The 22,186-nt window shown below is 42.5% G+C and overlaps 3 protein-coding genes across 5 annotated transcripts; 1 reads left to right on the plus strand and 2 right to left on the minus strand.

Moving 5' to 3' along the window:
* Window positions 1–1,244: 1,244 nt before the first annotated feature.
* LOC115367676 (cilia- and flagella-associated protein 20-like) lies at window positions 1,245–4,587 on the minus strand. 2 transcript variants are annotated; one of them, XM_030063532.1, is made up of 6 exons: window positions 3,997–4,587; window positions 2,859–2,938; window positions 2,661–2,772; window positions 2,361–2,549; window positions 2,000–2,110; window positions 1,245–1,412 (listed from the first exon to the last, which is right to left on the minus strand). In XM_030063532.1, exons 1-6 carry the CDS (start codon window positions 4,078–4,080, stop codon window positions 1,410–1,412), a joined length of 579 nt encoding a protein of 192 aa, XP_029919392.1. In that variant the 5' UTR covers window positions 4,081–4,587; the 3' UTR covers window positions 1,245–1,409. The 2 variants fall into 2 exon arrangements, with proteins under 2 accessions (XP_029919392.1, XP_029919391.1); XM_030063531.1 differs by having other exon boundaries at window positions 1,245–1,415.
* Window positions 4,588–5,073: 486 nt separating this feature from the next.
* On the minus strand, window positions 5,074–9,714 carry LOC115367675 (cilia- and flagella-associated protein 20). Of its 2 annotated transcripts, none has more exons than XM_030063530.1 (6): window positions 9,480–9,714; window positions 7,925–8,004; window positions 7,727–7,838; window positions 7,414–7,602; window positions 5,845–5,955; window positions 5,074–5,249 (listed from the first exon to the last, which is right to left on the minus strand). In XM_030063530.1, exons 1-6 carry the CDS (start codon window positions 9,561–9,563, stop codon window positions 5,247–5,249), a joined length of 579 nt encoding a protein of 192 aa, XP_029919390.1. In that variant the 5' UTR covers window positions 9,564–9,714; the 3' UTR covers window positions 5,074–5,246. The 2 variants fall into 2 exon arrangements, with proteins under 2 accessions (XP_029919390.1, XP_029919388.1); XM_030063528.1 differs by having other exon boundaries at window positions 5,074–5,252; window positions 9,480–9,710.
* A 5,839-nt stretch (window positions 9,715–15,553) lies between these two features.
* LOC115367282 (G-protein coupled receptor 20) lies at window positions 15,554–18,659 on the plus strand. Its single transcript, XM_030062953.1, has 4 exons — window positions 15,554–15,739; window positions 16,095–16,351; window positions 16,845–16,977; window positions 18,078–18,659. The coding sequence occupies exons 1-4, from the start codon at window positions 15,554–15,556 to the stop codon at window positions 18,657–18,659; spliced, it is 1,158 nt and encodes a 385-aa protein (XP_029918813.1).
* Window positions 18,660–22,186: the final 3,527 nt, after the last annotated feature.

Below are 22,186 nucleotides of genomic sequence, written 5' to 3' on the forward strand. Positions count from 1 at the left end.
TTTATATGCCCATTAGTTAGCAGTCATGTCTCTTTAACCGTTTTTTTTTTTTTTTTTTTTTTTTTTAAATCATAACATTTCAAATGTATTTCAGTGCACATCACAAATGGCAGCTTTAATGTGAGTTTTATGTCTTTTGTCAAGCAGTGTCACCCCTTGTAGCATCCGTGTGAATGTTGTCAACAAATTATTCCCAAGTTACTGCCGTTGCAGATGTAGCAGTGCTAAACTCAGAACTCAGATTTATGTTCCCAAAACCAAGAGCTGCTCTCTGGCTAACTTCTCCACAAAATACACTTGTGCAGAGTTTAGCATGTGGCAGTGTTTTTGGTAATTTGGAAAAGCCTCTGAAACAGTATGAAACAGTGTTCAGTCTTCACTGGGAGGAGAAACTCTGGTGCAAAGGACTTATCATTTCTTATCCATAACTTCATGATGCCAAAACATGCCTCCTCACCACAGAACAAATATTCACCAGCTTGATATTTAGATAATGGAGATAATGGGCCAATTGACTGTAATTTCAGCCGTGTAATGTGATATAAACACCACTTAGAAACTCATACAATGAATAGAAACTGGTTAACAATTTCACAAATAGTTTTCTTAACATAAGATTGTTTTGTTGATCCCTGCCTTGTTTTACTTTTGCTTTCTTTTGAGAGATACAAACTGTGAAGTGACACCAGATGGGTTGTACCAAGTCTTCATCTGAGGTCTCAAACATCTGTTTCCACCTGTCATGACTCAAGTCTGTGCCCTTCCGTTGAGCTGAAAGTATTGTAGATGCAGTTTCAAGCTGGACTGCCCTTTAGGAAAAGCTTTTTGATTGTTGTATAAGATTTTTTAAGGTTGATTTCTTTTCCCCTGTTGTCATTTTTCATTTTTACCACAGTAAAAATGAATGTATAAATCTTTTTTGTTCATACTGTATAAAGGAAGCCAAAAAGTGAAACTAAGAAACTATGTTTTGGGAATGTAAGTAATTTTTCAAAGCCTTTCAGCTGAAATCATTTGTGATGTTTGATAAAGATTGTTTATATTCTATTAATGACCTTGTATTTATTTCCTTTTGTACCTTTGAGCCAGCACTGATCAGCCTGCAGTGTTATTTGCTTATTCGACTTTAAATATCTTCAACAGTCATTTGGCCAGCACATGTAAGATTGCCTCTGTAGAATCTGCAGTTTTCTTGACACATACCAGTTAGTTTTCACTCTCATGCATTCAGCAAACAAGGCTGATCAGTGCATACAAAACATTTTATTGTGCAAAGAATGCCAACACAGGTCTCATTGTTCCAAAATAACACCAAAATGACAACATAAATTTTTAAAATTCATAACTTGTCTACATACACACAGTCTCACAGGTAAGTGGAATGGGGGAGCGGTGTTGGTTTAGAAACTCTACTGCTGCAAGAGACACACAAACACAAACAAGAAACAGAGAGATGAGTTAGACAAGCTTCAGATTCGCCAGAACCACAAGCTCTAAGAACAACTCTCACCATGTTCTGGTAACTGTTGACGGATCCCAAGGGGAATCTGTTGAACGTGTTAATTTGTCAGAGAATGTGACCTGGTTGGGCCAAGAAATTAACACCAGATTGATTTTATATTTTAGTCCGATAGTGGATGCATCAGCCATTACAACCTCATTTCCAACCATCTGCAAAAAGCCATGGTTGCTCAGTTAGGCCTGTAATTGTGACGAACCAAGGGTAATGTTATTCCATAAGTCAAATAAACTGTTAACGGGACTTTTCTGCACCAGTTGCTTTCTATGTGTTAGTCTGATTAAAATTCTCAGCAGGACAGTGTGTGCAATGTGCAATCCTCATATTACATATATTAGTCAGGCAAGGTCTGTGAGAGGCTCTATATTTATCATCTTCCTACATTATACAAGCATATCTATCTGACTGATGGTATTGTGTACTACATACATGGCTGTACATTTGTGCATGTGTCTGTAAGCGTGTGTTTGCGTGCCTCACCTTGGTCTTGTTCTGGACAGGCAGGTAGAGCTTGAACTCTGCTGGGAGCTCATCCTCAGAGTATAGTCTGTCTGAGAAATACACCCTCCTTATGCGACAGTTGGCGTGGATCTGAGAGGAAATGAGACCAGACATTAGAGAGAGACACAGAGTACAATCTGACGGGTTCATAAGTAGAGAGAGACAAGACATGAGTGTGTGTAGCGCCACCTACAGACCAACCTGCATGCTCGTCTATAATGTTGGTTCCACAGGTCTACCTGAGCAGTCTCTGTATGTCTGTCTCTACCTCTTTGTGTGTTCCTAGACTGTCCATAACAAAGTCTGCAGTTAATTTGTGTGTGGTTGTGTGTGTGCCGACCTGTACACGCAGCGTCTCGATGTAATTGGTTCCGTAGGCCCTCCTGGTGAAGTCTGACAAGTTGAACTGAATCTGGTTCCAGCCTTCATCCAGTCTCATGGGCATGGTGCAGAAAAATGGCTTCACCCGCGTTGTGCTCTGATAGTTGCTGGCCCGAAACCGTCGCCGGACATTTTTATCGTCTAAAACCTTAGAGACGCAAAAAAGAAACATAGACGATTGAGCATGAGCCCCAGTAATCTGAGGAGCAAAACTCGAAATAACAGCTTGAAAGACTGTGAAAGTGTCTATCTACCGCACCTGGACTTCAAAGGTGAAATATTTTTTGACGTTCTTGATGATCATGACCAAAAAAGGCAGCTTGATGCCCAAAGTCTCCTTGGGGTCGGCAGGACATGTGATGTATGTGGTGCTGCAGGGAGAGGAGGAAAGACAGGGTGACCAGGAGGGGCCTTTAAAGCAGGCGACGCGAGCCGAGAGATCCAGACACAAGCTCACCTGACGTTTGTCCCCTCCACCTCCAACACCAGTGACCGGATGTCGTTGTCTGTGATTCTCTTGATGTGACCGTTCCTCACCTGTGAACACACACGCGCAAGATTCCTCCAAAGTTATCCACCTCTGCTGACAGTGGCTAAAACTCAGACTCTGAGGTTCACTCCCTTGGAAAATACACTCAGTGACCACTTTATTAGGTCCACCTGTACAATCTAATACAGTGCAATACAACTATTCTGACATCAATTTTATTTTTCTGCTGCCTATAATGCTCAGGTTTTCTTTTTGTTACAGTAACATAGGTGTTCATTCAAATAAAGTTTGATTCTATAGAGCTTATTCTACTTGTAATATGTTCTCCTTCAGTATCAGACAATGGCAAAAGCAGATTTTCTTTTAAAAAGCTACTAAAACAAAAATTTTACTGTCTCAGAATTTCTGGTTGTTTTTATTATTCTGCCTTATGTTGTTGGGTAATTGACGATTTAATTTTTGTGTTCATTGTCGGTTACTATTTCTGTTTCATATGTGAAGTTACTTTACTTATTTACTGATCTGATGTCTTGTTTTTGTCTTCTTGTGTTATTGATACAGTGTGGTTTAAATTATTGCTTGTTTTTACTGTTGCCAAGAAGATTACTGACCATTTCCTGGAAGCTAAATAAAGAGCACAGGAGTAATGAATAAAGATTATGGGATTGTGACTGTATTCAGGCCATACATCAGTTTCCTGTGGCTGAAACTGTGTTTGTGGCTTTCTGTGCATTAGTGAAGACACGGGAACTACTGGGACCTCCTGGATTTGTGGTTTTCGAGATCAAGGCTAAAGTTTGTTCGAGACATCGCTGCTAGAGCAGATTAGAGTCACTAAAATGAGCACTGGCTTGCACGCTGTCCAGAAAAACTCACATTCAGCGTTAAATTTAAGAAGACTCTCACTGTTTAATGGGATAAGCCAGTCAGTGTGAATTAGCCTTGACCAAGCAAACTAACGCTAACCTTAATGTGTCCCAGCGATACAGTAAACACCACTACAGATTAAAACACCACCACAGATTAAAACAGCGAGCACAGCTGCTGGATTGGCCTCTCTGAGGAAGCTAGGCGTGTAGCTTTGACAAAACAAGTCGCTGCTTACCTTTTTATCCCATATCTGAAGAGGTTTGCTGCCGATGCTGTATAAGATGGACAAGAATCCACTCTGAAACGTGTTTTTAAACATCTTCAACGCACTCGGGCGGCCGTCTCGCGTGCATGTGACAGGTGCGTTGCTAAGGTTACGTTTGTTTACGAACTGGTTTCCGTCCTCCGCGGTTCCGTGTGATACAAAATAATCCGTTCCGCTGTCGACGGTTGTAAAACCACGGCCAACCGAAAGCTAAAAAAAAAAACGACAGGTTTAAATTTATTATCATTTGTGTCCTGTTATCATAGTACTCCATCTTATTCACAGGAAGCCGTAAAAAATATATATATTTTTAAAAAGTCACTGAAGTCCTCATTATTTTGACGTTGCTAGGAAACGGCCTTGTTCCCGCCGGACCTCGACGCAGACGCATCCGCATCTCCGTCACCGTGGCAACAGAAAGCTTGTCAAAAATGTAATTATGACTTAAAAAAAGAAGTCTGGAGTCCGAACTTAAGCACTTCGTTTCTCACTGGTAAAAGATACTTTCTGTATGAAGAAATGAAATATGTAGTTAAAAAAGAAAGAAAAAGAAAAAAGTTAATAGTATTCAAGTCAAAAGTTCAAGTTTCATAATGATATAAACATTCATGTAAACAAAGCACATATTAAATGAGGCCCTTTTACTGAGCTGAAAATATTGTAGATGCAGTTTCAAGTTGGACTGCCCTTTAGGAAAAGCGTTTTGATTGTTGTATAATATTTTTTAAGGTTGATTTTTTTCCCCCGTTGTCATTTTAGACATTTTTACCGTATGCTGTAAAAAATGAATGTATAAATCTTTTTTGTTCATACTGTATAAAAGAAGCCAAGAAGTGAAACTAAAAAACTATGATTTGGGAATGTAAGTAATTTTTCAAAAACAATCATTTGTGATGTTTGATAAAGATTGTTTATGTTCTATTAGTGACCTTGTATTTATTTCCTTTTGTACCTTTGAGCCAGCACTGATCACACTGAATCTGCAGTTTTCTTGACACATACCAGTTAGTTTTCACTCTCATGCATCAATTCGGCAAACAAGGCAGATCAGTGCATACAAAACTTTTTATTGTGCAGAAAATGACAACACAGGTCTCACTGTTCCAAAATAACACCAAAATGACAACATAAATTTTTAAAATTCATAACTTGTCTACATACACACAATCTCACAGCTAACCCGACTTCTGGAATGGGGGAGCGGTGTTGGTTTGGAAACTCTACTGCTGCAAGAGACACACAAACACAAACAAGAAACAGAGAGATGAGTTAGACAAGCCTCAGATATGCCAGGACCACAAGCTCTAAAACCAACTCTCAACATGTTCTGGTAACTGTTGACGGATCCCAAAGTAAATCTGCTGAACGTGTTAATTTGTCAGAGAACGTGACCTGGTTGGGCCAAGAAATTAACACCAGATTGATTTTATATTTTAGTCCGATAGTGGATGCATCAGCCATCACAACCTCATTTCCAACCATCTGCAAAAAGCCATGGTTGCTCAGTTAGGCCTGTAATTGTGACGAACGAAGGGTAATGTAATTCCATAAGTCAAAAAAACTGTTAATAGGGCCTTTCTGCACCAGTTGCTTTCTATGTGTTAGTCTGATTAAAATTCTCAGCAGGACAGTGTGTGCAATGTGCAATCCTCATATTACATATACTAGTCAGGCAAGGTCTGTGAGAGGCTCTATATTTACCATCTTCCTACATTATACAAGCATATCTATCTGACTGATGGTATTGTGTAGTACATACATGGCTGTACATTTGTGCATGTGTCTGTAAGTGTGTGTGTGTGTGTTTGCGTCCCTCACCTTGGTCTTGTTCTGGACAGGCAGGTAGAGCTTGAACTCTGCTGGGAGCTCATCCTCAGAGTATAGTCTGTCTGAGAAATATACCCTCCTTATGCGACAGTTAGCGTGGATCTGAGAGGAAATGAGACCGGACGTCAGAGAGAGACACAGAGTACAATCTGACGGGTTCATAAGTAGAGAGAGACAAAACATCCACGTTTGCAGCTCTTGCCATCGCCAAGAAGACGATCCTAATTCATTGGAAAAATAAGCAAGCCCTCTCCATCACACACTGGTTGAACCTCCTAAGAGAACACATATTGTTGGAGAAAATATCTGCTATCAAAAAAATCAATTGACACACTTCACAGAATGGTGGTCACCTTTCATTAACTCTTTGAGCCTAGAGTAGTAACTTCACTCTGCCTGTTAGCGTATGCCATACCACTGACCTTCCTGGTTAACCTTCAGGGTTAACCATACTGTAAGTGGTAACAATGTTACTAGTGTTGGTGCCCCATGATGTTGTCACTAACACTATCTATCCTTCTCAGGAAATACGGCGGCTCCCAGGACTACCTATTCTGCTCACAAAGGAATACTGGATTAGTCTAGGACTTCTGGGGGCTGGTCGGTTGGTTGATCCTGTCACTACCACTACTTCTCAGGAAGCCCTATAGAGCTGCTCTCGGGCATGGGGGGCTGGTTGGTCCTGTGGCCTTCCTCAGGGGCCGCTCGCGTCCATGCGGCTCGCCTTGCGACCACTGGGGCTGCAGGGCCCCTGCGCTCTCCCTGGCCCCGAGGGGGTGATCTCGGCTGGTCCCTCCCATGGCGCCCCGTCTGCCCCTGGGAGTGTGGGCCCCCCACACTGGTGTCGGCATCTGGCTCCATCGCTGAGCGGTGCTCAGTGGGCCCATCTGCCGCTGGCCTGGTGCCCTTCTGTTGGAGGGCTGCTTGGCCTCTGTCTGGGGTCCCCCGGGTTGCTTGGGGGCCTCTGGCTCTCTCAGCGGTGGGTGGGTGGGCCTTCGCTTCCTCTTCTGCCAGGGGCTGGCGTTGGTGCCTCGGTGGCTCTGGCCAGCACCCGCCCAGGCCTCTGGGGGGATGTGGTGTCCTGTGCCTGCTGTGGTTCTCTGGGCAGGCGCTCTGGGTGCTTCTGCAGCCCGGTGGGGGGCGGTCGGGCTGCCTGGCTCCACTGGTCCTGGGCAGCGACCCTGAGGTCTGGTGATAGCTCACTGGCATGGCGGTTCAAGGCTCACTGGCATGTTTGACTTGTCACTCCAGTTCCCAGCGAGTCCTACCCTAAACATCTGACAGATCCCACTGAAAGGTGCCATGTCACTCCTCTAACACATGGTCAAATTCATTCCATCTTCTCCTGTGACTTTCACTCCCATATACTTTCACGCTCCTGTACTGCAAGAATTTTAACACTCATGGCACCATTCCTCGGCTTTGCATGTTCCATCTCCCATGTTTTGTGCCCTCACCCCCCCAGTCTCTGTATGTCTGTCTCTACCTCTTTGTGTGTTCCTGGACTATCCATAACAAAGTCTGCAGTTAATTTGTGTGTGGTTGTGTGTGTGTGCCGACCTGTACACGCAGCGTCTCGATGTAATTGGTTCCGTAGGCCCTCCTGGTGAAGTCCGACAAGTTGAACTGAATCTGGTTCCAGCCTTCGTCCAGTCTCATGGGCATGGTGCAGATGAAAGGCTTCACCCGGGTTGTGCTCTGATAGTTGCTGGCCCGAAACCGTCGCCGGACATTTTTATCATCTAAAACCTTACAGACGTGAAGAAGAAATGAATGAATCACCATGAAATGAATGACCATAAAACCCAATAATCTGAGGAACAAAAGCCAAAATAACAGCTTGAAAGACTGTGAAAGTGTCTATCTACCACACCTGGACTTCAAAGGTGAAATATTTTTTGACGTTCTTGATGATCATGACCAAAAAAGGCAGCTTGATGCCCAAAGTCTTCTTGGGGTCGGCAGGACATGTGATGTACGTGGTGCTGCAGGGAGAGGAGGAGAGACAGGATGACCAGGAGAGGCCTTTAAAGGAGGCGACACGAGCCGAGAGATCCAGACGCAAGCTCACCTGACGTTTGTCCCCTCCACCTCCAACACCAGTGACTGAATGTCGTTGTCTGTGATTCTCTTGATGTGACCGTTCCTCACCTGTGAACACACACAAATTCCTCCAGAATTATCCACCTCTGCTGATGGTAGCTAAAACTCAGAGACTGATAAAAAAAAAAGGAAAGCCTCCATGATCTCTATCCCCACCTAAATGGAAAAGCCACATCAGCCACATCACCATTTCCTGGAAGCTGATGGGGATCCAAATAAAGAGCACAGGAGTAATGAATATAGATTATGACACCACCATCATCGGCCGGATTTCCAACAATGATGAGTTTTCATATCGGGAGGAAATCAACCATCTTGCAGAATGGTGCACAGAAAACAACCCACTGCTCAATGTCAGCAAAACCAAAGAGCTGATAGTTGATTTTCAAAAAAAGGAGGCAAAGACACACAACCATGTCTACATCAATGGAGCTGAGGTGGAGCAAGTGAGCAGTTTTAAGTTCCTGGGAATCAACATAACAGAGAACCTAACATGGACTTCACATATCTCTGCCCTGGTTAAAAGAGCTCAGAAAAGGCTGTATTTCTTAAGGAAACTTAAGAAAGCAAAATTCCCACGCCAAGTTCTTGTCAGATTCTACAAAGGAGCGATTGAAAGCATCCTGACTGGAAACATCACAAACTGGCATGGGATGTGCACGGCCCAGGACAGGAAGACTCTGCAACGAGTGATTAAAACTGCCCAAAACATCATTGGCACCCATCTACCAAGCATCAGTGATATCGGGGAGGTGAGGTGCCTGCGCAGAGCCAAAAGGATCCTAAAAGACAACACCCACCCCAGCCACAGCCTGTTCACCCTGCTGCCGTCAGGCAAAACATACAGAAGTATTCGCTGCCGTACCACCAGACTACAGAGCAGCTTCTTCCCTCAGGCTGTGAGACTACTAAATGCACCATCTGAACTCCTCCAGGCTTAATAATTCTATTTTCTACACAATCAATCAATTAATCAATCAAGAGGGAACCACACTTTAATTTCATTATTCAACCTGTTGTATAATGACAAATAAACTTCCTTGTATCCTTGTATTATGGGGGAAATGACTGTATTCAGGCCTTACATCAGTTTCCTGTAGCTGAAACTGTGTTTGTGGCTTTCTGTGCATTAGTGAAGACACGGGAACTATTGGGACATCCTTGATTTGTGGTTCTCAAGATCAAGGATAAGGTTTGTTCAAGACATCGCTGCTACAGCAGATTAGAGTTACTAAAACGACGAGAGTCAAGAAATAAGAGCACTGGCTTGCACACTGTACAGAAAAAACTTAGCGTTAAATGTCGGCAAAGTCTCACTGTTTAATGGGATAAGCCAGACAGTCAGAGTGAATTAGCCTTGACCAGCGATGCAGTTAACACCAGTACAGAGTAAAACACCACCACAGATTTGAACAGCGAGCGCGGCAGCTGGATTAGCCTCTCCACACGCCACACAGTTAGCATTAGCACTGCTAGTTGAGGAAGCTGGGCGTGTAGCTTTGACAAAACAAGTCGCTGCTTACCTTTTTATCCCATATCTGAAGAGGTTTGCTGCCGATGCTGTATAAGATGGACAAGAATCCACTCTGGAACGTGTTTTTAAACATCTTCAACGCACTCGGGCGGCTGTCCTGCGTGAATGTGTTGACAAGTGTGTTGCTAGCGTTACGTTTGTTTACGAACTGGTTTCCGTCCTCCGCGGTTCCGTGTGATACAAAATAATCCGTTCCGCTGTCGACGGTTGTAAAACCACGGCCAACCGAAAGCTAAAAAAGAACGATATGTTTACATTTATTATCATTTGTGTCCTGTTATCTTAATTTTGTACATTTCTCACAGGGAGCCTAAAAGTCATTTAAAAAGTCATTTAAGAGTTTGACGTTGCTAGGAAACGGCCTTGTTCCCGCCGGACCTCGACGCAGACGCATCCGCATCTCCGTCACCGTGGCAACAGAAAGCTTGTCAAAAATTTTATTATAGCTTAAAAAAGAAGTCTGGAGTCCGAAATTAAGCACTTTGTTTCTCACTGGTAAAAGATACTCTCTATATGAGGAAATAAAATATGTAGTTAAAAAAGAAAGAAAAAAGAAAAAGAAAAAGTTAATAGCATTTAAGTGAAAAGACGACGATATAAACATTCATGTAAACAAAGCGCATATTAAATGAGGCTTGGGTATATAAGCTCAATAATGAATAATGAATTAATATATTTAAACAAAAAGGGAAATGTATTTACATGGAAATAATTAAAAAAAAAAAAAAATTAAATCAAATAAATCAAATACACCTGGGTGTGTGTGTGTCATGCTTGGACCAGAAAAGCCTCAATAAAAACGTATGAGTATAAATGAGATTAGCTGAGTCAGATTACTATATGCAGCCAGGAAAACTTTTTTGCCGCAAAAAACACCATAGGACATCATTTTAGATATTTCAAAAAGGTCTCATGTTTTGTCCCAGGTTACTAGTTTGATGTTGAAATAGGTTGCAGAATCTGAAATCCCCACAATTGGCATAGGTTGCCTGATTTCAATCAATATTTTGCCGCTGAAACCTGATCTTGATTCAATTTTTCTTTTTTTTTTTTTTCTATGTAAAGTTGGAGCAAGTTGGATGTGCAATGAAATAGTTACCAAATCAACACTGTTCAAAAATGAAACCTAAGCTTGTTAATGTAGCCAACAGACAATGGATGCAAAAAATAGTCCCTTGGTCTGCAGCAGGATACCAGCACACTAATATTAACTCCAGAAACAACCTGAGATATACAGAAATAACATGGCTGCAGTTTATATCGTTTTAAACCTGGCCACTTGACCTCAGTCAGCTCTGCACACCTCAGCGTGAATAAAGTGTTGTTGAAAGTACCAGCACATCTATTTAAAAATATTTCAGTCCTCTTTCCACCTCTGACGAATACTAACTAAATCCCCGTGGCGTCAAGTGTGATATCCTTCCTTTTCTGTCAGCAGGACTTTAAACAAGCCAGGCCAAGATGGATCTGACAGTAGTTTCAAATATTTGAACAAGCCGAGAAACGTTCAATTAAACATTAGCCAGGCACTTCAAGCCGCTTTAAATGTGCGTGACATCATCCTTAATGCAGCATAAATCAAGAGCGCCCTATTAGTTTCCTATGAATAACTTGAATTAATTCACTGCTATTTTGGCCAGGTCTGCACTATATAACAGACTGTTTGACATTTACTGCAGAGAGACACACACACACACACACACATACAAATGGACATATACATGCACGTACACACACACACCAGTGCACACATACACACACACCTTGAGGGGTTACCACCATTCCAGTTGTTTATATCACCGTGTTTTATGAGGTGCTGCTTCATTCTAAATATTATACCTGTGTTAATAAAAGCAGAAAAGAAAATCCCTCCCTCTCTGCATTTTCAATCTTTGTGTTGTTCTTTCTCTCTGTGCATGTCATGTCCACTCATTTTCTGCCTGTCTGTTCCTTGAGGTGTGTGTGTGTGTGTGTGTGTGTGTGTGTGTGTATGTGTGAGGCTGGAGAAATTTAACTCCTTCACAGGCTGGCAGCTTTTATGAAACATTTACAGAGAGTTTATGTCTCTTTGTCCGTTCTCTTTTCACTTCTCTGTATCTCTGTCCGTCTTTCCAAATGAGTCAGGTGTTTACTGGGACACTAACAGAGGTGGAGTGGACCATGTTCCCCCCGCAGACCCTCTCAGGGCGGGACCACCCCAGAGACGGCTTTAAATAAACTTTACTGAAACTCACCACTTGAGTGAAACAGTTCAGTCTCCTTCCTTCCCCTCACAGAGGAGCAGACGCAAAATCTCTATGTTCCTTTCTGTTCTTCCTTCCTTCCTTGATTCATTAATCAATATTTTATATACATACATAGAGGGAGAGAAAGAGAGAGAGAGAGAGAGAGAGAGAGAGAGAGAGAGAGAAGGGGGGATGTCATGGGGCGAAGAGGGAAATGAGATGGAGGGAGATCACAACGGAGAAAATGTCTGACACTGATGAGAGAGCAAGGAGAAGAGAGGAGAGAGGGGATGGAGGAGGAGGAGGAACCATGAAGGTAGGAGGGAGAGAAGGAGGAGAAGAGAGGAGGGCGATCAGGGTGTGAAAAAGAAAGAAAAAAGGGAAAAAAGAAAAAGAACAGGTAAAAGGAGAGAAGCTCTATATCACTCCACTTTAACCTGTTCAAATCCAGTCTATTCTTTTCTGTTCTACTGTGTTTTGTTTTATTGTTCTTTTTTCTATTACTATCTTACTCTGCTGCATTCTGTTACTCAGTTCTATTCCATTCTATTTTATGGTATTGTTTTCTATTCTATTACACTATTGCATTCTATTCTATCTTGCGCTATTGTTCCATTTTGTGTTCTATTATTTTCTGTTGTGTACTATATTATTGTGATATGTTCTATTCTATTCTATTCTATTCTATTCTATTCTATTCTATTCTATTCTATTCTATTCTATGGTACTGCTTTCTATTCTGTTACACTATTGCATCCAATTCTATCTTGGTCTATTGTTCCATTTTGTGTTCTAATTATGTTCTGTTGTGTACTATAATATTGTGATATTTTCTGTTCTATTCTATTCTATTCCTGTCATTCTTGCATTAAGCCTCTGAGTGGCTCGGTGTGATTATTTGAGAAAGTGTGTGTGTGTGTGTGTGTGTGTGTATGTGAGAGAGAGAGAGAGAGAGAGAGAGAGAGAGAGAGAGAGAGAGAGAGAGAGAGAGAGAGAGAGAGAGAGAGACTTCATAGGTTCACATCCTGACTCGATCCTCTCTCTCTCTCTCTCTTCTCATTTTGTTTCACTGAACAGCTTCAGAGCTTCAGCAGGGAGGACAGGAGACACAAGCGAGAGGAGAAAGACACAGGAACCAACGAGGGAGGCTCAAAGTGACACCGACTTTAGAAGGAAAAACATACATCAAAGAATATATTCATCGACCCAGTGAAAAGTGGCCTGCCTCTGTTTCTCTCTCCACCAGGTAAGCTTCAGCCCAGCAACCAAAACAGAAACCTGATGTGGGAGCTGTGAGGTGATCGGTGTCTGATGGGTTTCTCTTGTTTAGCCAGTGTTCACAGGAAGAGATAAGAACTTACTATGCATAATAAACTAACAAAATTCAAGCTACTTGGATTCATTTAACCGCCTCATTTACCAAGCTGAGTTTGGGGCTGCACCAGCTTTTCTAACAGTTATATTCACATTTGGGACGTGCACATCTGTACTGCAGCAGCTGGATGTTCAGTGCTTTTCACATTTACCTCCTCCATTAAGACTTCCCCAGCTGCTCTGCGGATTCAAACCAACAACATTTCAGTGATAAACCTGCTTCTCTTACCTGTTGGCTACAGCTGCATGAACACGGATTATATGAAAAAAAAAAAAAAAAAAATCCAATCTGCTACCATGTGAATGTGAGTCCCTGGCCATGTTATATCCAGCTGTCCGTCTGTAATGATGAAGAGTGGAAAGATCTTCCTCGGCAGGACATGTTAACAGATAGGAGCTCATCTGTCTCTGGTATTTATAAGGGAGGAAGACTCGTTTTTGTTATTAGCAGTGAATCTGTCTAGCAGTACTTTTAACAGCAAGCTGCATGGCCCCGGTTCAAGGAAAATCCACTTGATTTCTGTGTTGATTTTTGGTGAGACAAATGTTATTGTCACCCAAAAATAACTTCAAATTGAACATAACTCCCCCCAATCCATCCTGAGAGTGAATACAAGGACTTCAGGCAGCTAAGAGTTATACATGAGCATAGCCAATAAGATAAATTTCATTCAGATTATTCAAATTTAATGCCATCTTCATTTTCACAGCTTTGGTAAAACATCTTTCCATTTCCCAGCTACGTCTCCTTCAGTTTAGCCCTGTTACTTTTAGACACCAACTGCATCAATTCTTTCTCTTCTCCATGCAAAACTGTGTGCGAAAATGTTTTTTTAAATGTGTCCCTCATTAACCTAAGAAACAACATGACAATCCTCCCTGAACGCCTGACTTTAAAATGAGCTTGTGAGTAATTGCAACCACTGATTTCATGGAGAAATCACAAAAGAAGCTGAGAAGATTTTACTCACAGAGACAATGATAATATATAGTAGAAACACTGAAAGTTTATATTCAAGGTATATTTGGTGGGTTGTGTGAGTCTTCCCTCCCTTCTCTCTTTTTCACACACTCTTTTTGATTTCCTTTGACCTTCATTGTGAGCCTATTGTAAAGATAATAAGTATTAAAAAAAAAAAAAAAAGTGATAATCTCTTCACAGACACTAGAAAGCCATTATCTGTTACCCTTGCAGGGGGACAGTGTTTATAAAGAATCCACTCATTTAAACAGGATGTGTCAGGTTCATTATTACTTCTGTGAGACTAATTATGAACAGCATAGATCATGTGCTTGACACAACATGTGTCAAAGGTGTATTAAAAAAAAAAAAAAAAGTGGCACGTGCCCAGTGGTCCTGTACCTGGCTTTGTTGAAAGTGTCACGTCCTTTTAGAGCGAGTATGAAGGCACATTGAGACATTTATACAGTAGAAGAGGATGGTGTTTATAAGATGAGGATTTTTAAAGTCTCTCTCTCTCTCTGGATTAACTCCTGCCGATGTTGATTTGGCTTTTCATCCCTGGAGGTCATTATTCTTTCTTTTAGTGTGCGCATATATGTGTGTGTGTGCGTGTAGGTGTATGTGTGTGTGTCTGTGCACTCCTTAAACTTGGCATGTTGAGTTGTGTTAAGCTGTTTTGCGTGCCCCATCACTTAAGGTTGGAGCTGTTTCAGTCTATTTATAAATGCTTCCCCCGCCTCCTCCCGCCGCCTGAAGCTGGGACTGCTTGGTAAAAGGTCGAGGCGTCTGTCTCCATCAGACACTCTGGGTGTCCCCGTCCATCTGCATGGGACAGCACCCGCCTTGAAGCTTAGAGAAACTGGCCCATGGCCCAGAGGTGATGGGTTCAAATCCCCAGATCAGCTAAGAAATTCAAAGCATCCTCCTGAAGCAATGCAGTGTCTTACATCTTACATCTTCTGTAAAGTAGAAGTACAGGAAGAAAATCTGAAGCCTAGTGTGGATGAAGAGGACTTTAGTCTGCTCTATCAGCCGTAACTGGGTGGATGAGCCTTGAAACATAAACGATAACAAATCTTTTGCAGTGAAGAATGCTCCTCCAGTAGGTTATCATTCATGTTCAAACACACTTGGAATATCCTTCTACAGAATCTTTAATTGACCTCATTAAGAGCACTGAGACATTTCCAAGGATTAATTGCTAATCTAATTGATTGCAAAAGTCATTGGCATTCTTAATTTAATTGATACAGCTATGTCTTCTTTTCTAGATGCATGGCCCTGATTTTTTGATTCAATGTCAGACACCTGATACAGATACAGATGGTGGATGCTTTAATTTCACCTCCTCTCCTGGCAGAGCTCAAACTAAATATAAACCATAAAACAGATCAACAACACAGCTCCTCTTTCCTCCTAACTCCTCTTTTCTTTTTTCCCCTTTCCATTCAGAAAGTCATCCTGCCTCTCACTCATTCATTCATTCATCCCTCTCGGCCAATGGAGAGCCTCCTCAACAACTTCAGCTCCCCCTCCACCTCTGTTCCTCTCTTCCCCTCCCGGAGCACTGACCCTGCTAATTGCAGTGCCTGGGACAACCACATGGGGGCGTCGTACCTGCACCGGCTGGCGCACCTGGACATCCAGCTGTACCGGGACTTCTATGCTGTCTGGGTTTCTCTCATGGTAAGACCAATATCTGATAGGCTCGTTTTCTTTCCATTCAATATGAACTTGATTAATGAACGGCACAGTATTCATCAAATGTATCTATTCAAAGATTAATTTCATTATTAATTTCATTCAGATTTTATGTTTCACAACAAGTTTGCTCCACTGGTATAATGTGTGTATTAAAGTGGAACAGATAAGTAGAGAACAAGACTCGAGAGGCTTTGGGAGTTTATGGTATATTTTCTGCACTATTCTGTATTATATTTGAATCATGCAGTAATTCATTTTGTAATGAGAAGCGTTTTTGACAATACAGCTCTTTTCAAAAGGTTTAGACTGGCTGAGTGCATGAGGCTGTGCTTCGCAGGTGTGTAACTGTGTGATGCTGGTGGTGGGCGTGGTGCTCAACAGCCTGGCCCTCTATGTGTTCTGTGGGCCCTCGTCTCACCCCTCGGCCCCCGTCACGTACACCATAAACCTGGCGGTGTCCGACCTGCTGGTGGCGCTGTCGCTGCCTGCCCGCATCGCCCTGTACCACAGTGGCGGCAGCTGTGTGGCCTGCTCCTACATCCACACCTTCAGCTACTTCGTCAACATGTACTGCAGCATCCTGTTTCTGACCAGGTGGCTCAGCCCTTAATGCACCTCTGACTCCTGTCCTTTCTTTTTCTCATCTTTCTTTCTTTCTTTCTTTCTTTCTTTCTTTCTTTCTCTCTTTCCCATACCATAGAGTATTATTGTATTGTATCATATTGTATTGTATTCTCCTTTACTTGATCAGTGTGTACAGTACAATATTTTTAGGCCATTTTTTTTTTCATTTTCTTCGTTTTCTTACTTCCTACTTTCATTCCCACTGATCTTTTTTGTTCCTGTCTTCCTTCCTTCCCTCCCTTATCCTCGTCTGAAGTATGAAGATTCACTTGATTTATTGATGTTTTTAATTTGGTCAACATAAGCAACAGAGACTCAAATTGATTCACAGTTCATTAGTTGGCAGTCTGATGTCCTCCATCCCCTCCTCCCTCTCTTCTTGCCTTCCTCACTATGAACTGATTTCCCGTCAATGCACTTTGTCTCTCTCCTCCTCTGTCTAATCGTCCTCCCCTCCTCGCAGTATCTGTATAGATCGGTACCTGGCTGTGGTCCATGCGTCCAGTACTCTGCATCGCTGGAGGACGAGAGGGGCGGCCCGGTGTGTCAGCGCCACCGTGTGGTTCATCGCTGTGGTGGTCACCTACTCCTTCCAGGTGGGCAAAACACACCAAGGTCAAGCTTAAAACAACGCAGAAGACAGAAACTAAAACCAGAAATTAAAGTCTCGTCTAACAGAAAGAGGGAACAGGCGCTGTATGTTGTCTCTCCCCCCAGCTCTTCTTCTCTTGAGATTTCTGTCATATAATGTCCTGCCATATTATATATTCTCCTACCAGACCCAAGGTGTTAATATGCTTTTTATTATGTTTTCTGATCTTGTCATCTCGTTCTTCCCTTCTCTTCATCCATCCTTGCTCATTTCCCCTTTTATTTCTCTCCTTCTTGTTCCACTTCTTCTCCACCAGACCACAATTATCTGCAAAATCCCCTTTTTAAGTGTATTTCTCCATTTTTGATGCAGTCATTGTTACGTCATGTTTTCACTGCACCTCCTAGAGATCACTTGTTGGTCAAACTGTGTACTGTAATGCCTTTTTTCTGTTGATGGACTATCACTGTTCATGCACAGGACCCAGTTCCTGCTCTATTTAAAACAATACTTAAGTCAAAAGCTATATATTTTATATCGTTTGCACACCAGGCAGGTGATAAGCAGTTTGAGCTCTGCTTCCTGAAACCGACTATTAATTTTGCTGTTGGCAATAATGGAAAATAAACGTTGTAGCACTCTCTGACTGCTGGTAGGCTCCATGCATTGCTTTTTGCCGAACGTCATGATCCTTTTTTTAAATTCCTCCAGCTGCAAGACATTGCACGTCAATTCAGGGTGAGTAAATTATACAAAAAGTATAGGTTTTGGGTGAAGTATTCCTTTGTTTTTTTCCAGGAAAGACCTACCAGACACCGAGCGTTTAGACCAGCAAACATAAAATCTTTCATGAACTAAGTGCAGGCTGAATCATTGTTGTGTTCAGTCGGCAACAGAGACTGGAAAAGCAGGTCGATTTGTTATGGATGCAAATAGACTCTATGTGCTATTTCTGGGCCAAATTTGCATTCAACATGAATATTTCTATGTCATGTGATCACATCCTTTCATGAGAAGCTGTGTGAGAAATACTTGTTGCTGCAGAGCATCACATTAAAGAGAGAAGAGGTGTGAGATGATGTGTTGTGCTCTCTCCCCTCTCAGACCATGGCGTTGGAGTTCAGCTCCTCCTGCGTCCTGCTCCCTGCCCTCTTCTACCTCACCATCCTGGAGTTTCTGCTGCCGCTGCTGGCCGTGGTGGGCTTCACCCTGCGCGTGGCCTGCTTCCTCTCCACCAGCCACGGCCCGATGCCCCAGCAGAGCAGGGCGAGGAGGGCACGTGCCGTCTGGCTGCTGGCCGCCGTCCTGGTGGTCTTCACCGTCTGCTTCTCACCATTTCACATCTGGCAGGTGCTGGTTTACTTCCGGGACAAGGTGGGAGGAGAGGTGCTCAGGCAGGGGGTGGGGCACGTGCTGGCCTATCACATTACAGTCACCCTGAGCAGCCTGAACAGCTGCCTGGACCCTGTCGTTTACTGCTTTGTGACGGACAGCTTCAGACGGGCTTGGAGGAGGAGGAGGGGAGTGAGAGAGGGGGAGGGAGAAGTGGGGAAGACAAGTGCAGGAGAAGGGGAGAGGATTTCGGTGAATAATAAGTGTTCGGGCACGGCGTTGGCAATAGCTCACAGTGTGGCCACTCTCACCCTCACCACCAACGCACCCCACTCAGGGAGACAGGGAGTCTAAGAAAGACAAAAACAGGGACACCGAGGGGAGAGAGATGCACAGAGAAGGGTAGAATTTTAAGAGAAAGATGTGAAAAACAGAGCCAAAAGTGCAAACACACACTTGTCCACAAGTCGAACAAAACAAACCACTGAAGGATGTTGCTGTCGCCCCTCCCTCCTCCTCCGCCACCCTCCCAGTGTCCCACACGTCCCGGGACAAACCAAGACTGGACTTGCTGTGAACATGAACACTTTTATCTGTGAACTGTTTGAGGGACCACATCCGTCTTCATGTGCAAAACTAAATGTCTGTGAGACCGTTCTTGAAAAGCTGAAACATCTTCAGTTTAATCTGTCAGTGTAGAGCTTTTCTCTCTATCAAGTGAAACAGGTTTTGACATCACCTTATTACCTAAGGAGATATTTGCTGTGGGCTATTTCCATTAATGTTGCATAAGGCCAGTGTGGAGGCCGGAGACATTCAGAGGCAATGATGTGAACAGTGTTACCAGACAGAGAGAGAGAGAGAGAGAGAGAGGTGCAGTAGAGCTTGAGAGCAAAACACAGAGATGGAGAGACCGAGAGTGTTCTCGAGTCAACAAAACCAAATATACTCGGTCCAAACCCATACTTAGGGGTATAAACACTCGTAAAACTTACTCTCTCATGTGCTTATTGTCGACCACTTGGACCGCCTGTGTTTAGCAGCCTTCCAAGTGTGTGAAAGGACGTGTGTCGCCTGCTTGCTGCAGGAACATCATGTCAGATTTGTTGTTGTTTTTAAGTTCGGTTAGGTAAGGCTCGTGCTCATTGTAGGTCACTTGTTACACCTTTGTGTTTTGCTTTCCAAAGTGAATTGATGGAGGCCTAAACATTATTTTTTATTCACTCAGCAGAGGAGAGCAGTGTCAGTTTTGAATTAACAAAAGAAACCATCAAGACTTTATAAACAGAATATATAACTTTTAAAGGGATAGACACGCTGCATTTTGCTGGCATTGTTTCTCATTCAGACTAATTGGTATTGATTTGTCCCTTTTTCCTTTAGTTTCTGTTTCAAATTTGTACCTTTTTTTTTTTATTATTAAATTTAATATGCCTTGTAGAATGATTTCCAAAAACCTGCCTTGTACTGTACTTTTGCTCTATACTCTGTTTTACTATTCCCTGATTTGCAGTGTTGTTTTTGTTGTGGCTGTTGCCCTAAGTCACTCTGGATAATGGCAACAGGGAAATGTTGAATAATTGTCTACATAAAGCTGAAAGTCAGGTTTCCTGTCTCTGGCCCAAGTTTCATTATCCTCTGCCCGTCTAATCAAACTGAATCAGCCCTGCAGTCTCAGATCAGCCTGCCAGCAGTCGATGTGGCTGCACGCCTTTATCTCAGCCCTGCAAAGTCTGACGATAAAAAACTTCGCAGGAGTCATCAGATGCAGGCAGAGAGAAATGGGTCAGTGTCTGACTTTCAGGCCCTAAAAGAGGTGCAGTCATGTCAGGTGCAGATTCTTTTTTTAAAACAGGCTTTTCTCCACTAGAGGGCAGTGTGTCACCATGTCAGCTCAGTGTATCTTCTGGCAGGATTATAAATGGATTATACAGACAAAATTAGGAAAAAACACCTCAAAACATGCCACGGTAAAAATGTATCTCTGGATTGGTTTAGCATTATTACTGTTCAGGCATTTTAAGTGATCCTCTAATCCAGAGTGACTTACAGTGTGTGTGTGTGTGTGTGTGTGTGTGTGTGTGTGTGTGTGTGTGTGTGTGTGTGCCTTGGCTCTATCTGTGATATACTGCAGCAGGATGTGAACAAGGGTTAGTCTGCCATCTACACAGTCACAGAAAGGTGATACACACACACTCACTCACACACACACACACACACACACACACACACACACACACACACACACACACACACACACACACACACACACAGATTCTACAGCAGGGGCCGACTGTCTTGAGGTGCCCTGACATCAGTTTAAGTTCTTACAATCGACACAAAATTCGTGTTTTTAGGCAATATTCAATGTTCACAAACCATCAACACTTCTACCAGCAGGTTCCCTGTGGCCTATTTCAGTTCAGTTTTAAATACTGAATATTATTATTATTCAAAAATAGCACTGAACACTTTGGAATAGAAATCTTGTTGGTCTAGCAAATCAAAGTTCAAGAAACCACATTTCTGAATGAATTATTTTTCTCAAATTTTCATCCAAAGAAATAGGTTAATAAACTGCAGGAAATCTAACACAAAAAGAACACATTGCAAAATATTTGGGAAAAATGCTTGCACTGAAAATGATTTAGTTTATTTCTGACCATCAAATTGGAAAAGAGTTGTTTTGGTTTCATAAACACTCACTGACCTGTCCTCGACTGCACAAATCATGTTTGCCAATCATTTAATTGAGTGGTTTTCCCCTTTAACAGGCCATAAGAGGAGCAGCAGTTCCTTAAGGTACAGAGGCTGCTCACACACACACACACACACACACACACACACACACACACACACACACACACACACACACACACACACACACACACACACATTGCTTACCAGCTAGTCCTGTTGAGACATCACGAGTCTGGGTCAGAATCCCAACTGTAGCACACACGTGTGCACACACAACCACACACACACATACACACACACAGCAGTTTCAGGTTCCTCCTCTGGTTTCTTGTGGAAACACTGAGCATCTTTGACCCAGAATGTGTGTGTGTGTATGTGTGTGTGTGTGTGTGTGTGTGTGTGTGTGTGTGCGTGTGTGTATCAGAGAGTGATAAGCAGAAACCTGATTCTGCGTGGACAGCAGACGACGGTTTCCAGTCTTCTGTAAGAACCTTGTAGACGCTGAGTAAAGACGTTTTGTGGTGCTGAAACTTCAGGTTGCTCCAGCAGCTGCTGTGTGAAACCCTCCCAGACTTCAACATCCAACCTCCCCGACATGAGAACACACACACAGCATTTATGCATATAACCTGCAACAGCTGATAACAGGCCAATGTTTCATTTTCTTTTTCTTTTTTTATTTGTCTGCTATTTTCCTTTTGTCTTCACATGCATACTTTATTCAAATACGTCCCCAGGCCATTCTTTTCCTAAGATGCAATTTTAGAAGTGCTTAAAAAACATAAGATTATTAGATAAACATATTTACATTTTTAGTAAAATGGGCAATACACCCTGGTATTTGGCCCTGTGCATATACATATATTTTTTATTTGCTCATATTAAATACCAGCAATATTTTAGGCCACTGAACCTCTACTATCCTACGCTGTCCTTAACTGTGAAACTGATTACTTCTTTTCAAAGTGCTGATCTTTATTAGATTATTATTATGAAAACAATTATAATTATTATTTAACTCATTTATTTATTTTCTTCACCTCTTTACCTGAAAATGCAGCTTCCCTGGAGCTGAAGCACCGTACTTGACACAGATCTCATTTTTGGATTGATCAAGATTCCTGCCCAGCAGCAGGAGTAGGAATATTGTGGTTAATGTTTGGAGGACAATTTTGAAACAT

Source organism: Myripristis murdjan, chromosome 11 (genome assembly GCF_902150065.1).
Source record: "Myripristis murdjan chromosome 11, fMyrMur1.1, whole genome shotgun sequence".
Classification (NCBI taxonomy): domain Eukaryota; kingdom Metazoa; phylum Chordata; class Actinopteri; order Holocentriformes; family Holocentridae; genus Myripristis; species Myripristis murdjan.

Excerpts from the sequence above, each read along its gene's own strand:
- LOC115367676 (XM_030063531.1), bottom strand. The coding sequence starts at position 4,080 with ATGTTTAAAAACACGTTTCAGAGTGGATTCTTGTCCATCTTATACAGC. Across the intron at positions 2,939-3,996 it reads TTCAGATATGGGATAAAAAG|GTGAGGAACGGTCACATCAA; the intron begins GTAAGCAGCGAC and ends GTGTGTTCACAG. Across the intron at positions 2,773-2,858 it reads GTGGAGGGGACAAACGTCAG|CACCACATACATCACATGTC; the intron begins GTGAGCTTGTGT and ends CTCTCCCTGCAG.
- LOC115367675 (XM_030063528.1), bottom strand. The coding sequence starts at position 9,563 with ATGTTTAAAAACACGTTCCAGAGTGGATTCTTGTCCATCTTATACAGC. Across the intron at positions 8,005-9,479 it reads TTCAGATATGGGATAAAAAG|GTGAGGAACGGTCACATCAA; the intron begins GTAAGCAGCGAC and ends GTGTGTTCACAG. Across the intron at positions 7,839-7,924 it reads GTGGAGGGGACAAACGTCAG|CACCACGTACATCACATGTC; the intron begins GTGAGCTTGCGT and ends CTCTCCCTGCAG.
- LOC115367282 (XM_030062953.1), top strand. The coding sequence starts at position 15,554 with ATGGAGAGCCTCCTCAACAACTTCAGCTCCCCCTCCACCTCTGTTCCT. Across the intron at positions 16,352-16,844 it reads AGCATCCTGTTTCTGACCAG|TATCTGTATAGATCGGTACC; the intron begins GTGGCTCAGCCC and ends CCCTCCTCGCAG. Across the intron at positions 16,978-18,077 it reads TGGTCACCTACTCCTTCCAG|ACCATGGCGTTGGAGTTCAG; the intron begins GTGGGCAAAACA and ends CTCCCCTCTCAG.